Source organism: Thamnophis sirtalis, unplaced genomic scaffold, assembly GCF_051295495.1.
Source record: "Thamnophis sirtalis isolate CommonGarterSnake01/CBP01778 unplaced genomic scaffold, rThaSir2_p1.2 scaffold_9, whole genome shotgun sequence".
NCBI lineage: Eukaryota > Metazoa > Chordata > Lepidosauria > Squamata > Natricidae > Thamnophis > Thamnophis sirtalis.
The window spans coordinates 21,409,367-21,427,417 of NW_028261389.1; the positions used below are offsets into that span (position 1 = coordinate 21,409,367).

The window sequence follows — 18,051 nt, forward strand, 5'->3', positions numbered from 1 at the left end:
GTTTTGAATATTTTTATATACAGTATTTTCCCTCCTAATACCTTTCCATTGAGTTTTACCATTTTTAACCTTATTTCATTATCATTTACTTATCTACCTTATATAACATTTATCCTTTATTTTGTCATTTTTATCTCTCTTAGGTACTTATCGTTAATCCTCGTTTCTTTCCTCCAGCCACCTGTACCATTTTTCCCATACCAAATAATATTCTGTCTCTTCCTTTCCTTTGATTTCTTTTGTTAACTTGTCCATCTCAGCACAGCCAAGAATCTTTCTTATTATTTCATCTTCACTTGGTGTTGACTTGTTCTTCCATCTCTGTGCAAATGCAATCCTAGCCGCTGTGATTATATGTAAGATCAGATATAGGGTCTCTTTTTTATATTTAATCATCATTATACCTAATAGGAATGTCTCTGGTTTCCAGTCAGTTTGATTTTCTGTTATAGGTTCCAGCCAACTTTTAACTTTTTTCCAATATTTTTTGGCCGCCTCGCAAGTACACTTGTATGATAGTATGCTCCGTGCGCTTTTTCACATTTTCATCATTTTGGAGATATCGTTGGTGATATTTTTGCTAGTCTTGCAACCATCTGTAAAACATTTTATACTAGTTCTCCTTGTATGCCACAGAGTCATTTTTAAATTTATCCCCCCCAAATTTTCCCCATTTTTCTAATTCAGTATTATAGCCAAAGTTCTGCACCCATCTTACCATCTGCTCCTTTAATACTAATTTTGTATTTCAAAAGAAATGACAAGTTATATATTATATTGGTGCCTTCCTTGTACTTTGACTACAGGTCCCCAAGAGTGGTTCATAAAATTTCATTAGACTGCTTTCATTGTTCAGTTGTGTCCATTTTTGTGTTTGGCTTTTTAGGGGAGATGCGCTAGCAAAGAAAGTTTAGGAATCCCTGTTCTAGGGCCTTTAGGCTGTGTATATGTGTTATAACAGTTTGCATTCCAATTTACTGTATTAATACTATTTTTTATGATTGCACAATTATAGGTCTCGGTTGTCTACCTGAAATGCACATTTGGTCAGAAAGGTGGAATATTCATTTTTAAAATATATACTTAAATGTATCAGACTAACTTCCCCAACCTCTTGCCATCCACATGTCTGGGACGTGTTTGTAATATCAAATGCTTTTGATCTGACAAAGCAAAATTCAAAAGGAAACATTTAGAAAGTCTGGGTTTTTTTTTTCTTCACTTACACAAAACCAGAAGCACCGTGAGAAACCATTTCTTGCCAAAAAAAAATTTATTAGTTCATCCAGCTTTCCCAACATCAGTAGGTAGAAGTATATTCTTCTAAAAATATGTCTATTAGTAAAAACAAATTTAGCTAATAATATTTTGGAACATAAATGACTGCATACCAATTCACTGGAAATTACAATAATCATTTGAACTATGTTAAATCTTTGATGCTTTCCAGTCTCTCTACAGCTAAGAAAGCTGTATGCTGATAGAAATGGAGGGAGGGAGAGGGAGAGAGATGATTGATACATGCCATCTTTGTTTTCCATTGTCTTGAAATGGGAGCTGGACAATATTGAAGCTGTAAATGGGTTTGATTTCCTTGACACTGGTGCAACATAATCGATTTTCTGTGTACCAGAACACAGAACAAATCACCTGTTGGCAGAAGAACTAGAGTGCATCTAGAGATGCATTTAATATCAGCATCCTGAATCTAACTCCTCCAGTTCTTTCTTACCAGATGACCAGGACAGTCCTATTCCTTCCAACGGAAACAGACAAGTACTCTTTAAAGGATTAGATCTTCATTTCCAAATTCAAAGTTCAAAGTGCTTAGCATCTGAAGAGGTTCTTAGTTTTCAAATGCAAACATCAGAAGTGGCTTAAGGAGAGGGGACTTCTTCCTAATTTGGTGGGTTGAGGAGGAGAGGTTTAGCTGCCTTCAGAACATCCAGATCAGGGTCTAGGGAGCGACCAAGACCTTCCAAAACCATTATGGCAAAAACAACACAGGCAAAGTTGCTTTCCAGCTTCACCTAAAAGCACAAAGATAATAAACAGGTGGGACGTGGGGCGGAAATGGAACTATTTGTTATAAATGAAAATTGCATTCACATTTTCAGACTGCTTTTTGTAAAAATGTTTACAATAGGAATAAAAATAAATACAGTAGTTTGTAGTTGACTTTCTGGTAGAGAAGACTGCAAATAGCGATTATATGATGGTGGGCCTTTTAGTAACTTGTCATAGACCCAAACAGGTTAACAGGTTCCCAAGTACCCAGACTGCAATCACATGACTGTGGGGAAGAGGCTGTGTAGCAGGGGTGTCAAACTTGCGGCGTCATGGCGGCATCACATGACGTATCGTGACTTTTTCCCCCTTCGCTAAACCGGGCGTGGGCATGGCCAGCACATGACACATCTGGCCCGCAGGCCACGAGTTTGACACCCCTACTATATAGAGACATTTTATGTCAGCCATAAGTGTTTTATGGCCGCTAAGACACACTTTTCCAGGCTCTTGTAACTGTGAATTAAATGACCAGTCGTAACTTGAAGACTACCTGCATTGACTATTTTCAACAGTCAGAATTTTTGGGTACTTTCAGATTTTGAACTGCAACACCCAGAAAAGCTGGATATGCAGTGCTTTGCATACGAGAGATACACATCCTGCTTGTTACATGGTTTTAAGCCATTGTGAAAAAAATTCTTATATGTAAATGATCTCACCTGATGGGTCATCAGTAACTTGAATACACAGGACAATAAGCTCCCAATTTGAAACTGTAATAGAAAAAGGATTAAAAACACAATTCAATTCATCAGGGCACCATAATAAGGAATCACCAATTCAAATATAGCTTAGAATCATGCCAAGGACTGGGCAATAGATTTTTCAACCTGACTTAAGTGTGTTTAGATTAAGTGTGTGTAATTTTTGTCATCTGAACAGCCAAATAAGGTTTTCTGCACCATTCTGAACAACTGAAAACTACCAGAGCAGGGCGCAAGATAGACCTGATTTTCTTTAGGGGGGGGGAGAAGAGTGTGCTAAGCGTGCCCCTTAAATCCCCCTGCTCAAATGCAAAAAAAATGGGCAATTGTCTGACTCTGAAGCTCTGTAGTGGCAGCTCCTGGTGTGTACTTTTGAATCCCTGATGTAGATTATACAAAACTGCAGTATACTCTTTATAGTGTCCTAGGTACTCCTGGCATGACTGACACTGACTGGCAATGACTCTTTTTAACATATTTTTTATTGAAGTTTAAAATTGTGAAGATAAAAAAATAATACAAACTATGAAGATTATAAACAAGACCAGGGGTGAAATCTACTTCCCTTCGCTACCAGTTCGCAAATGTGAGCGTGTGCACAAATGTACACTCTGCTCACACGCACTACCTCCCCGCATGCACAGGACCCTCCGTGCATGCGCAGAGCATCAAAAACGGACATGATGACGTCCGGATGGGTGGATGGAGCCTGCCACCACGTGCGCCTGCAAAGGTAAGTAGAACAGCAAGGGGGGGGGGGAATCTGCTGTGCCATGCGATTTAGATGAGCTAGAAAGCAGGAAATCCTGCTCTCTAGCTAATATAAATTAGGTGTCACAGCTGATCGTTGGAAATACCGATTGAACCGGTAGCATTTTTTTTACTACCAATTCAGGTGAACTGGTCCAAACTGGTAGCATTTCAACCCTGAACAGGACAAAATAGAAAGTGCCAAAAGGGGGAAAAGATGGAGAGGGGAAAATATGAAAAATAATGGAAAAATATATATGAAATCAAATTTACCAGCCCTAGGCAAAATGAGGGTAAGGATTGGCACCTAGCAATGGAGCCACCTGAGCTTATCTCTGGTTCCCTGGGAAGCCCAAGCCTAATTATATAACCAGGTCTTGGGGAATTTTCAGAATATCAAAAGGAATGGAGCTACCGTATTTTTCAGAGTATAACACGCAGCAAGATTTTGAAGAGGCAAATTTTTTTTAAAAAGATTTTGCATTCTGCAAATCTCCCCAAAATGCCCCACTTTTCACATAAATGGGTCCCTTTTTGTCAAAAAAAGGGGCATGCATAGCATTTAGGAGGCTTGTACAATGCTCCTGGGGGCTGGGTGTGTGTGTCAAAAAGTAGCAAAAAATGTCCTGTTTTCTACTCATTTTCGTGCCCCCCCCCAGCCCCCAGGAGCTCTCTGGAAGTCTCCTAAAGCTCTGCACGGCCATTTTTGCAAAGGGGGTGGAGTTTCAGGAGGCCAAAAATGCTGTATTCAGTGTATAAGACGCACCCAGATTTTCACTCTCTTTTGTGGGGGGGGGAGGTGCATTTTATACTCCAAAAATATGATAATTGATTTGGAAGGGGTGGGTGGGAAATGTTCCATAAGAAAGGTGCCACAGCAGAAAAGGCATGTCTCCTGGGAATCACCAAATGTACTGTACATTTCTGGTTGATTGTACCTTGAGCATGCCTTTAGTGCCAGATACAATGGGGCGGGCCATGCACTGTGCTCAGAGATACATTCAACTAAAGACCACACTGAAATAGACAACTGACCTTTCCTAATGCAGCAGCATTGTTTCTGGCCCTTGTCACCAACTCTGCCATCTCAGCCTTGAATTTCTCCACATCTTTGCACTGGTTAGCTCTGGAATGATGAAGAATCAATTCAGCCACTTTTTCCCCCTATGGAATAAATCAGATTTTTATGAGGGTGCATTCAAAGCATTAGGTTTGCCAAGCAAAACTCTCCACTTTTAAGGAATTTGTTCCCCAGCCCTTGCTGCTCTCCAATATTTGCCCTTATTGGAGTTCTTATTCCAACATAGTCAGGATCAAAATATAACAGGCCAAGTAGAGCTGAAGAAGCTTCTTGGATGAGAAGCGAAATGTCTTCAAAGAAAAACCAGTAAGCCAAGTTGCCTCTTGAAAAAAGCACCTTTAGAACCTAAAGACATTTAGTACAAACATAGCTACCCCTGATTTTTTTTTTTAACCGTGGAGTAAATCCTGGTCTAAAATTCATTATTTCTAACTCTAGTTAAAGGATTTCAGGTTAATTTAACCATAATTATACTCATTCAAATACTTGTTGGATCCTCATCTTTTAGTAAATTATAACATGCATTTGTTTGCTTAATTTTCACGAGAATGTTGTGGAAATCCAACCAATAATTCTGGAATTCAGAATTTATCATGTGCCAACCCTACAAAATGTAACATATTCAAAAACCTGGCTCTCAATACAATGTGTGAACCATGCTTCTAACTCAACATAATCAATTTTTTATGAGGTACAACAGTGGAGAGGTGAATCATGACAATCACGCTGTGCTTTTCAAAGACTGGATATTTTCTTCTGAACTTTTTGAAGCTCTGCAAGTCACAGCTTAAACTCAGGACTCACCTGCCCTAATACAACAGCAGTGAACACTGCCCGGAAGTTATCCAGATCTGCACTCTGCAACTCAGCCACAATCCCTGCATCTAGGAGCACTAGTCGGAGTGGTGAGGGAGAAGGTTGTAATTCTACAATTAGTGTATCCAACAGATCCACTATGACCACCCCATCTTCAGGATGGTCATCGAAGTGCTCTGCTCCCTGAACCAGGATATTTCCAGGATGCAGATCCGCATGGACAAAGTTATCAACAAACACCTGAATGATTGAAAAATACAGCTTATTAAAAAATAGTTATAACTTCTCATGGCAAATAAATAATATTAAGAAGCCATTATCTAGCATGGAATCACTGTTTTCAACAGCCTCCGTTGCCACTGAATGCTGAATTTTTAGTTCAATTGGTGAGTCCCCTCTTAAGGATTTGTGCTAAATATTTAATGTATTTAAGCAAATTTCTTAATGGAAATTAAGTAATTTCCCCCAGGTCTCTGACCTCTATCTCTTGTGAGGGTGGGTTTAAAAGTGGAGTTGTTATAGCAACATAAGCAAAAGTAGCAGAGGAAACACATGGGAGCCACAAAAAAGTCTATTTTCATTTTAGATTCCAAATGCTTTTTAGTCCCTGCCCTTTCAGTTTCTATCCCCATCCAGCAACACTGTCACTGGGCTGTTTCTGTAGGAAGGCTCTTCCATTTAGTGTTTTCCTCCCCAAGTAGGGAATTATTGCTTTCTCATTCCAGCTCCCAGACAACAGATATCATGCTTGGTCTGGGCTTGCCAGCAATTTTAAGAGAAGAATTCATTATGCAATATCATAATTTATTCAGATTGCATCATTGGGATGACTTGGTTTTTTTAAAAAAATAATACACTGTATGGCTTTATTACAATGTAAGCTAAATTTTAAAAAAACTGGCCAAGTTCAATTTAACAATATTCTCTTACCATCTTTAGAAGCATATCCATTCCCATCTGGGCTATTTTTTGCCTTAGTTCCACGTTGGTTCGTATGTGCAGATATTGGGATATGGGTTTGCTCTCCTTAAACAAAGAACAGGAAAATCAGGGAAAACCATACACACTTGCCAAGAAATCTTTCAAGAATATGCTCTATGATGCAACATGAGATCTAAAACTCTCATCTAGTATAAACATCATTTACTATGGGCTGCAGCCTTCTCCATCAAAACGTAAGTCATTACTGTATTTTTCGGAGTACAAGAGGCACCTTTCTCCCCCCCCCAAAAAAGTGGGTGAAAATCTGGGTGTGTCTTACATACTGAATACAGCATTTTTGGCCTCCTGCAACCCTAACCCTAAGGGCTTGGGAGGGCAAAAATGAGTGAAAAATAGGCTGTTTTTTGCTTGTTTTTGCCTCCCCAGTCCCCAGGTGCACTTTGCCGGCCTCTCAAACTCTTTGCTTGCCCCGTTTTTCATAAAAAAATGTGGCGTGCAAAGGGTTTGGGAGGTCTGCAGAGTGCAAAAACTTTTTTTTTTATTTACCTCTTCAAAATCTTGCTGCATCTTATACTCCGGTGCATCTTATGCTCTGAAAAATATGGTAATTGTCAGCATTGCAAAAATGCTGCCTTTCGGCACTAGACATATGCAGTCATAATGGCTTCCATTTTCAGCCATCAATAGCCATTGAATAGCCATCAAAGTGACAGAAGAAAAAAACATTAAATAATGGGAGATAATATTCATATTTTATTAAACTTAATTAAAATTAAATATTTTCTCCGTCCTTTTTATCATTTTGCTGTTATTTTTCAGGCTCTGTCTCTTTTTTTGTAAAAGTTTTTCTCGCCTTTCTGCAATCCTGCCAAATGTTACGACCTCAGGCAGGTAACAAAATTTGGGAGGAAGGGAAGTGAGAATCCATTGATATCAATGCAGTGATGAGCTTCCCTGACTCATGAGATTAAAAGTCTCTAACTATTCATAAAGGGACACGATGGTTCAATGGGTAAGACATTGAGCTTGCCAATCAGAAAGGTCAGCAGTTCGGCAGTTCGAATCTCTAGCGCCACGTAACGGAGTGAGCTCCTGTTACTTGTCCCAGCTTCTGCCAACCTAGCAGTTCAAAAGTGAAAAATGCAAGTAGAAAAATAGGGAGCACTTTGGTGGGAAGGTTAACAGCATTCTGTGTGCCTTCAGCATTTAGTCATGTTGGCCAGTGATGAAATTCAAACATTTTTACTACCGGTTCTGTGGATGTGGCTTGGTGGACATGGCATGGCTTGGCGGCATGGCAGGGAAAGGATACTGCAAAATCTTCATTCCCACTGCACTCTGGGACTAGCATTTGCCAGTTCTCTGAACTACTCAAAATATCCACTACCAGTTCTCCGAATTGCTCAAAATTTCACTACCGGTTCTCCAGAACCTGTCAGAATCTGCTGGATTTCACCCCTGATGCCGGCCACATAACCACAGAGATGTCTTTGGACAGTGCTGGCTCTTCAGCTTTGAAACAGAGATGAGCACCATTCTCTAGAGTCAGGAACAACTAGCATATATGTGTGAGGGGAACCTTTACCTTTTTAACTATTCATAAAATCAGTTAACATATATTTTTGTTAACTGAAAGAAATGGGAAAGTTGATCACCCAAAGTCTCAGTGGAAATTATAAATGTTGCTGAACCACAACTCCCAGCATCTCTATTATACTGGATAGAGGTCTTTCCCTGCTTCATCTAACCATTATTCTTACCTCAAAAGTTTCCACTAGGACATTTTTTGTCACAAATGGGTGAAGAGGAAGGGGAAACCTCACATAATCTGTACTCTTGAAATTCAGGTGGAAGCGTTCTAGGTTTTTTGCTTCATAGCACAAGTCAATCTAAAAGAAGTGAAGAAAAAAGGAAACGTACAAGGACCACACATTCTTATTACACTTATTACACTAAGATTCAAATCCTCATTTAGCCATAAAACCAATGCAGGAGCTGTGGGCCAATGTTACCTAACCTTCTTTAGAACATTGTTGGGTTTCATACTTAGTAAAAATAGCAAAATAAATAAAACAATCTTATGAACAAGCATTATCTTGTGCTACCTTCAGTAATAACATGGATGACAAGGCTGAAATATCTTACAGATTGCTGAACAGAATGCATCATGATAAAAGGTTACACCTGGAATAAATTAGCTGGATTCATAGGCTTCTGTTTCCATCTACAACAAAAATGAGTTAATATGCAGCATGATGTCGCAACAAAAGATTTGCCTTGTGAGATATCAGGATTACAAGTGTCAAATTGTCCAAATGTCGTCCCTTCTAGAGACATTTATAGTTGTTTTTAGTCTCATAAAACACAATGTTTTATCATATTTTCTCACTGAAATCTTAAGAAATATTTTTTAAAATATTATTAAGGATATGGAAAGTTTAAAACACAACAATTACATGAAATAAAATATTGAGTAATAAAATCAGTCTGGGAGATATTATAGGTTTGCAAGAGTCCAAATTTATATTTATTTATTTACTAATGAAAACCCCAATAAATGGGGATGGAAACAAACAGCCCAAAAATTGATATTATGTAAGATACTGGTTGATAGGGAAAATGCAGAAAGCCAAAATTAAGGGAGATGGAGTAAAGAGACTGGAATACCAAACATAAAATTCTTCTAAAACTTTATAGATCATACTTATTGTTTACAAATATTAATTTCAGTTGCAATAATATGAAATGAAATTCCACAAATTGAAAGCTGTGAAGTAGAAATAATTCTTCACTTAGAGCAGTGTTTCTCAAACTCAGCAACTTTAACACAAGTTAACATTCTTAAATGTATTTTTCGGAGTATAAGATACACCTTCCCCCCCCCCCCCCAAAAGAGGGTGAAAATCTGGGTGCATCTTATACACTGAATACAGCATTTTTGGCCTCCCAAAACCCTGCCCCCTTTGCAAAAATGGACATGCAGAGGGTTTGGGAGGCTTACAAGTGCTCCTGGAGGCTGGGGAGGACAAAAACAAGCAAAACATGGGCTGTTTTTGCTCATTTTTGCCCTCAGGAGCACTCAACAAGCCTCCCAAGCCTCCTCTGCATTCCCTTTTTTGTGTGTGCAAAAAAATGAGGCTTGCAAAGGGTTTGGGAAGCCTGCAGAGCGCAAAAACTTTTATTATTTTTTTACCTCTTTTAAAATCATGGTGCATCTTATGCTCCGATGTGTCTTATTGTCCGAAAAATACAATACCTTACAGTTCCTGAAAATTAGATTGGCCTAGAGCAGGGGTGTCAAGTTGGATTTCTTTGAGGGCCGGATCAGCATTGTAGTCGTACTCTGCAGGCTGGCTGAGCCTGGGAGATGTGACGGACGCCTCCTGCAGCACCCTGCTGGTCAAAATGGGGCAGGGGAGGGCTGTATGCGCCTCCCACTGCTCCATTTTGGCTGCCAGAGGCACCACAGGCTGGTCCTTTGCTATTTCCAGGCCGTTCCCCACAGGCCAGATTTAAGCACCCTGTGTTTGAGTTTTGACACCCCTGCCTAGAGAGACATGAGTGCAGAAAATAAAATAATAAAACAAAACTGCAAGCTAAAGTCCAAGGCAAACTGTTTCTACCTGCTGAATCATTAGTTTCTCAAACTCTTCCACAATCTCAGTCACACTGAGCCACCTAATTCCAGGGAAATGCTCAAGAATTCGACTGCCAATTTTCATGATAAATAAATCCATCTGGACCTGCTGAACTAATCCAGGATGCAGCACCTAAGCAAGACACAAGACAAACAAATATCTTACGAACAGACATCCACTCATTGTCAGCAATTCAGGTATTGTGATAATATAATCCATACTTTCCATATGTTACTATTTATTGAATGGGAATATAATTGTAATAATTCCAGGAAGCGTCTCTGTTCTCGGTTTCCCACCCTTGGCAATTTGAAGATGAATGGACTTCCAACTCCCAGAATCCCCCAGCCAATTGAAGGTTGGGAAAAAAAACTGCTCTGAACTATTGAAAAAGATTTATAATTTGAAAATGAGCTAAAAAAGGTGCCTCTGAATAAACTGGCAGGATTTTAAGAATATCTTATTTAAAATCAACACCACCCCCAATGCTCACAAAATTTTTAGAACAAAACAATTTGCACAAATATAGTTGCTTTGCTGGAGTGATCAAGTTTGGAGAAAACAATGAAACACACCAGAGGAACAAATATATTCCCTGTTCCTCAGGCATCTTGCCCTTTTACTCATATGCATATTTAATTGATCCATAAGTCTAAATGCTATTGTTATTATGCTGGGTTAATAAACTAAGGATGTATTCCTATTACAACAATATATAAACTCCTGAATTCAACCAAACAGAATTGAGTACAGGCACATAGTATCAAATCATAACATATTTTGAGATCAGTATTTGAAATGGCACCATTCACCAAATACATTATTACAGTTCCAAAACTGTAACATTTTAGTTACAGACTTATTACATTATTCAGAAAAGCTCAACAGTATCTGTGATTCATAATAGAGAAAATAATGGTAGTCAAGGAGCAAGTTACAACAGTTCCATACAAGTTTATATTAACATTTGTCCACTTATATTCAATGAAACTTACTCCTTGGTTTTGCCTATATGTACTCCACGGACATTTTATTGCATTTTAATGTTTGCTTTAAATGCTTGCAACTTATTTTAAAAGTAAGAGTAAAATTGAAAAATTTAAAAACAAATCCTTTGAGAGATCCGGCGACTACATGAACACACCCATGTAGTTTTCTTGGTAACAAAAACGGTTGCCAATTGCCATTTCTGGAGACTTCCCAATCCAATATCACTCTGGGATTACGTGATAGACCCAAACAACAACTAAACCCCAAGTGACATCAAACAGAGCCCGAGCCCGTTTAGTTCTGCTAAACTAGTTACTACTACTTGCATTTCGGGGGAGGGGGGTAAATGAGCAAATTGATTTTATGCTTTAAATCTTCTTAACCGAATCCAATCTATCCATTTTGTTATGTGTTGCTAAATAGGAAGGAACAATTCTGCAGCCATATTACCTTAATGGCTACTGGGAAAATATGGTTCCCCTTGGAAAATAAGGGTGGGCTTAGACTTCCAGAGCTGGAATTCTGTACGACGCTTTCATAGAAATCGTATTTCTGAGGTTGACGGTCACTTTCCAAAAGATCTTTGTGCTTCCTCCACCAGAACCACCTGAAAAGTCCTTTAAGACCTGAGATCTTCCAGACCTCCAGAGCAGAATCCAACACAGAAATCTTTGCACGCTCACGCAGCACTGGGTCCCTTAGCATGGAATTATCTACGTAAGCTTTGTATACTTGAGCCACACACCCAGATCCTATCGGTTCCCTGCTTTCAAACACGAATAGCTTCTCCCAGACTTCTCCAAAGGCTTTATCCAAAGAACGTTTGGTGTAATCCCATGGGTGAGGGACCACTTTGATGTGAAGCTTGGAGAACTTGACACAAAACTCTTCAGAAAAGAGGTCCCGCCTGGTGCTTGCCCACTGTCCCAGTTTGATGAACGTGGGACCAGAGGACTCTGTAAACTTAAGAAGCAGGTGGAGCCAGAGTGCAGCAAAGCTGGGAGAAAAATAGGTAAAAGGATAAAACCAGATCAAAGGGCTAAACTTCAACAACAAGATGAAACCTCGGATAATTACGGAGAAGGCAAATCCAAGATCCCGAAGGAAAGCCACTGAAGAAAGCCTTGCTTGATGAAGAAGACCACCAACGCGGGTGTGGATAGCTTGACTAGTGACCCCTTCACACTTGGTCTTCTGAGACAATCCTTCAATCCCCCAGCATACCAACAGGATCTTTGCCACTGCCTGGCATCCAGACCAGTTTTGGATATTAACACGAGGGAATCGACTCGCCCGTGTTTTCCTCCATTTCCTTACAAAACACAGGGTTTTCTTCACAGTGAGGATTCTGACACTGGGGAAGAGGTTCCGGGCAGTCCAGTAACAAAAAATACTCATCCTTCCTAAAGTGAAGATATTAAGGATCTGGAGAAGGAGAAGAAGAAGACGGATTCATCTCCTGGACTTGAGGAAACCATCTGAGAAGGTTAAAAAGGTGGGAATACTCAGCTTTCCAAGAGGCAGGCAGGCCGTCTAACACGGGAGGATTAGAAGAATCGCCTTTCCCGTCGGAGAGCCTACGGTTTTTGCTGGAAGGGGCATCATCAGCATTCGCCTCTCCTGCATCCTAGTATCACACTCATGCAGAGCAAGACAGCCTATTTAGAGGCGACATCTGTTTCCTCCGTGGTTTTGGTAGAGCACGCAGCGGAGATCCTAACCACCTGTGGCTAATGTGGATTCGCGTATCTCCGATTGCTAATCTAAGGGGTTGGGTTTTTTTCCCCTCCCAATCGTTGTTTCCTTTTCGCTTTACGGTAGTTTGCAAAGCGCTGCAGTTTTCATCTCTGGCTTCTTTCGAAGGGAGAAAAAACCCGATTCATCGGCTGGTCCTCCTGTAGAAGCTCAGTTATCCTTCAATGGAGCCGGCGTTCCATCGAATCTGGCGGGAGGGCGCTTTGGAACGCAAACAAGCGACAACGTTCCAATTCCCAAGGCTTCCGGGATCCTCTCCTCTCGGGAGTGGGGGGGGGGTGTGTGAGGTCCCCGCCTCTTAAAGAGACAGGCCGCGAATAATCAGCTCACCGAAGTATTGTTTCAGCTACACGGTAACGTCCTTCGAGGTGCGATAAAGCGCCTTTCGTTGATCGCCCCCGCGCGTGGAAAAGAGGAGAACATTGGGGAAGGTCTAGAAAAGGTAGAAATCTTGAGCTTGGCCGTGGGGGTTTTCGTTTATGAAAATTGAATGAGTATCAGGCCATCTTAAAGACTAGACTAGAAAAAGGAAAGGAAAGGGGAGAATAGAAAGAATAGAAAAGAAAAAAGAAAAGAAAAAGGAATGGAATGGAATAGAATAGAATAGAATAGAATAGAATAGAATAGGAATTCTTTATTAGCCAAGTGTGATTGGACACACAAGGAATTTGTCTTTGGTGCATATGCTCTCAGTGTATATAAGAAGATATGAAAAGATGCATTTGTCAAGAATCATAAGGTACAACACTTAATGATAGTCATAGGGTACAAATAAGCAGGCAGGAAACAATCAATATCAATATAAATCATAAGGATTCAAAGTTACAGTCCTGCAGTCATAAGTGGGAGGAGATGGGTGATAGGAAGCATGAGAAGACGAATAGTAATAGTAATGCAGCCTTTGACCGTAGAGAGGGAATTATTTGTGAGCAGGTGATAAATCCTCCTAGAAGCCAGAGGATGAAAACCAAGGGGGGTGGGGTGGGAGGTGGAAATAGGTAATTTAAGAATATCATCAAATGCAAGTCAAATATGGTTCGGGTATGGCAACAATGCTGAGGCTGGTGTTATTTTTTCATATAGTACATGGAACGAGTTAACTGCAATTTTGATCTTATGTTTTCTTGACAAAACCCAACACCCCCTACACCAAGAGTTCCATGTGTCCCAAGAACTCAGAAAATAGGGATGAAGGAACCACAGTCCATGATTGCAGATAAGCCTATCAGAGGAGATCAGACTAAGAAAGTTGAGGCCACCATAATAAGAGGATTATTACCAAGGCAGGTCGCTCACTGGAATTTGTGCTTAGTATTTTTTAAGTACATTTCTCATGTAGAAATGTACTAAAAATTCTACATGTAGTCCTTGACTTACAACAGTTCATTTAGTGCCCATTCAAAGTTACAGTGGCATTGAAAAAAGGGACTTATGATCACTTTTCACCCTTAGGACTGTTGCTGAACCCCCATGTTATGTGATCAAAATTTAGACACTTGGCAACTGGCTTGTATTTATGACCATTGCTGTCTCCCAAGGTCATGTGCTCACCTTTTGCAGTCTTCTGACAAGCAAAGTCAATGGGAAAGCCAGATTCACTTAACAACCATGTTAGTAAGGAAATCAACTGCAGTGATTCACTTAACTGTGGCAAAAAAGGTCATAAAATGGGGCAGAAGTCACTTAACTGTCTCACTTAGCAGCACAACTTTGTTGTCTCAATTGTGACCATAAATTGAGGACTATCTGTGTTGACTTCTCTGGGAGTTTTGTGCAGTCCAAAACCCACCCTTAGTCTCTGAATGTCATTCAGGAACGAGCCCTTTTTATTTCAGCAATAGTAATGTTTATTTTTTAAAAAGGAAGGTAACAGCGTTCCATGCACCTTCGCTGTTTAGTCATGCCAGCCATTTGACCACAGACGTCTTCAGACAGTGCTGGCTCTTCGGCTTTGAAACGGAGATGAGCACTGCCCCCTAGAGTCAGGAATGACTAGCACATATGTGCGAGGGGAGCCTTTACCTTTTATACAGGAGAAAGAACAAACTGGATGTTATATGACATGGGAGCTATTTTATGGATGGTTGGAGAACAAAAACAAAAGTTGGAAATAAATGGAGATCAGTGAAATATAGGAAATACGTTAAATGAGAGATGAGAGCAATATGATGATTCTTACAAATATGCCTGTTAAGACCATTGTGTTTAATATTACTATTATATTCTTATTAGAAGATATGTTAGGAGAGAGAAATGAATAGGTTTATTATGCTTATTATTATTGTTGTAAGATTAGAGAATTAATATCAATGTAATGAATACTGTAAATTATGATTGCACAGAGATATTTGTGCCCAGACGACACACTGTTTAATGGAATATGAAATGCTCAAATAAAAAAATGTTTTAAAAAATATTTTTTAAAAAAAAGGTTGTCCTGGCCAAAGCTGCCACTCTTCTTTGAGCAGTATCTGTGTGTCCAGGACAATATCCAGGTTGCACACGAACCTCAGAAGGGGAAACGCAACACCTTCCCTTTAAGCCAATTCAGATTTAGGTTACACAAGCCAACTGAGCACTCTCGTCCATAATACCATCAAAGACAAGGGCAGACATATTTCAAACCGATTTGACATTCACAAGTAGCAGAAAGAGATTAGGCCCCTCACAGATTGTATTGTATTGTATTGTATTATTTGTATGCGGCGAACAATTCAAGGGGGGGGGAAGGGGAACATAAAAGACAAAATACAAATAATAAGTCACTTGGAACCAAGGCTGAATACTGAGGACTAGATCCCTTGATCATTACTTTGCAAAACAAGCACCCTAATACTAGACTATGTCCTGCTGCATTCAAAGTAATTTACAGTACTTCTTAATAAGCCTAAATAGAATTATAGTCCTGTTCCCATGTACTTAACTGCAGATAAAGTATAATTATCTGGATTAACCTGCTCTGCTTCTTAAAGTCTAATTACAATGATTTCTCATTATGCCTCTTTTCTTTATTAAGAAAATACCACATAGCGTGGTTGCCTAATGCTCTGGTTTTGGATATATTTATAATATAATCTCCTGATTCTCTTTTCCATCTGCATGATGATTAAACGAAGTTTGGTAAAGGAGACATTTTTTCTTATCAATTAAATATAAAAATTAGCTGCTGCAGCTTGGAGAGAAGGGGTTTTATTTAATAGCTTCAGCTGACTTTTCTGTTTGGGTAACTGCAATAATGACCATTTAAAAGCTTTTTTTAAAATGTTCAGTGTTTGAAGAAAATTATTGTTTTAGATTTAAAATACGTGAAATTTTAGAATTTTAAAATATGGAAAAGGACAGCTAGTGTGGTCCAATGGTTAAGGCACCAAGCTAAAAACCAGGAGACTATGTATACTAGCCCTGCCTTAGGCATGACAGCCAGCTGGGTGACATTGGGCCAGTCACACTCTCTCAGCCCAATCCACCTCAAGGATTGTTCATGTGGGGAAAAAATAGGAGGAGGAAAGAGTATTATGTATGTTTCCTGCCTTGAGTTACTTATACAATAATGAAGGTGGTTAAAGATAAAGATTCCCCTCTCACATATCTACTTGTCGTTCCCAACACTAGGAGGTGGTGCTCGTCTCCGTTTCAAAGCCGAAGAGCCAGGGCTGTCCGAAGACGTCTCCGTGGTCATGTGGCCAGCATGACTAAACTCCGAAGGCGCACGGAATGCTGTTACCTTCCCACCAGGGGTGGGTTTCAACCGGTTCGCACCGGTCCCTGCGATCCGGTTGGTCGCCGAACCCGGAAGTAAGTAACTTCCGGGAACGGCGAAGCGCCCCCCCCGTGCCCGCGCGCGCCTGCACACCCGCGCCCACTCCTTACCCGGTTTTTACGAATTCTGCGCTTCCACGCATGCGCAGAACGCATACAGCGCCTGCGCGATCCTCCAGGAGCAGCTGGAGCATCACGCAGATGCTAGTACGCATGCGCGTGCCGCGTGCATGCGCGAGGACGTCGCACGCGTGTGCGAGGACGCCGCCGGCCTCGTTCCAACCGAACCGGTTGGAACGGGGCGAGAAACCCGCCCCTGCTTCCCACCAAAGGTGGTTCCTATTTTTCTACTTGCATTTTTACATGCTTCCGAACTGCTAGGTTGGCAGAAGCTGGGACAAGTAGGGTTTGTAAACTATGTTTCTTGGCTTAGCATGTAGCAGGATCCCAATTATTGTGTTTATTTTTAAAGAATTTCAGTTTTTTTTATGAAAGGCTAGTTAGTTTTATGTTTTGTAAAGCTCCATGGTCCCTGGGGCAAAAATACTACAAGTATCTGGCCCAATGAGTTTTTGTCTAGGATGTTTAATGTTGTATCCTAAAATATATCTGAAATGTTGTCACGCTGAGCTTAAAAATCCCCTAGTGATGAAGAAATGTGATCACGCAACTGTGTAGACTGTGCTAAATTTCCTTTGTTTGAAGCCCAGCTGATAGGCGTGGCAGAGCAGATTGCCACACCCGAGCTGTTTTACTCACCGAAGGTAAGTTTTAGAGCTGTTTTGAAATGAACTGAAATGAACTGTGCACACTCTCAACAAACCGGTTGTTACACTGGTTGAATCCCATTGCCTTACATGCTTGGAAAAAGATTGTAGAACCATGCAATAAATGTTTGTTCAACGTTACTAGTGTATTTTTTTTATCACCTGCACACAAGGGAGGCCTTTCTGGACTTGGTGACTAAGGTTGTTGGGTATTCCATGCCACAGGAATAAAATAATTTTCAATTTTTCTTGAGAAAGAAGCCATTTGGTCAGCCCAAATGGGAAGAGACAGGCCCTAATTATGTAATTTATTCCTTGCTCAGTAGGTGGCGGTCATAGAATTTACATGGAGATTGTTCAACCTTACGCTCCTCTCATTGTATAGAAGTAACCTATAATGTTCCTTTGGGTCAGGATTTCCCACTTTTAAGGAACAGCATTTCTACTTAGTTCTCCCCTGATAGTTGAGAGGCAATATGTAAAAAAAAACCAGAAGTTTTATGACCATGTTTTGCCATGGTTAAGTGAACCATATCAGTTAAGTCAGAGGTGTCAAACTCAGGTTGTCACATTGTCATCATGTGATGTATTGTGACTTTTCCCCCTTTGCTAAACTGGGAGTGGGCATGACCAGCGCATGATGTATTTGGCCCCTGGGCTGGGGGTTTAACACCCCTGAATTAAATCACATGGTATTAAGCAAATCCGGCTTCTCCCATTGAGTTTGATTGTCAGAAGGTGGCGGAAAAGATTGCAAAAGGCCATCAGACTGGGATGCT

General features: G+C 40.3%; 1 protein-coding gene across 1 annotated transcript; it reads right to left on the reverse strand.

Moving 5' to 3' along the window:
• Positions 1-1,254: 1,254 nt before the first annotated feature.
• On the reverse strand, positions 1,255-12,996 carry ADCK2 (aarF domain containing kinase 2). The gene is made up of 8 exons (XM_014076581.2): positions 11,442-12,996; positions 9,987-10,133; positions 8,124-8,252; positions 6,352-6,447; positions 5,410-5,661; positions 4,560-4,688; positions 2,730-2,783; positions 1,255-2,030 (listed from the first exon to the last, which is right to left on the reverse strand). The coding sequence occupies exons 1-8, from the start codon at positions 12,387-12,389 to the stop codon at positions 1,899-1,901; spliced, it is 1,887 nt and encodes a 628-aa protein (XP_013932056.2). The 5' UTR covers positions 12,390-12,996; the 3' UTR covers positions 1,255-1,898.
• Between the last annotated feature and the right edge of the window lie 5,055 nt (positions 12,997-18,051).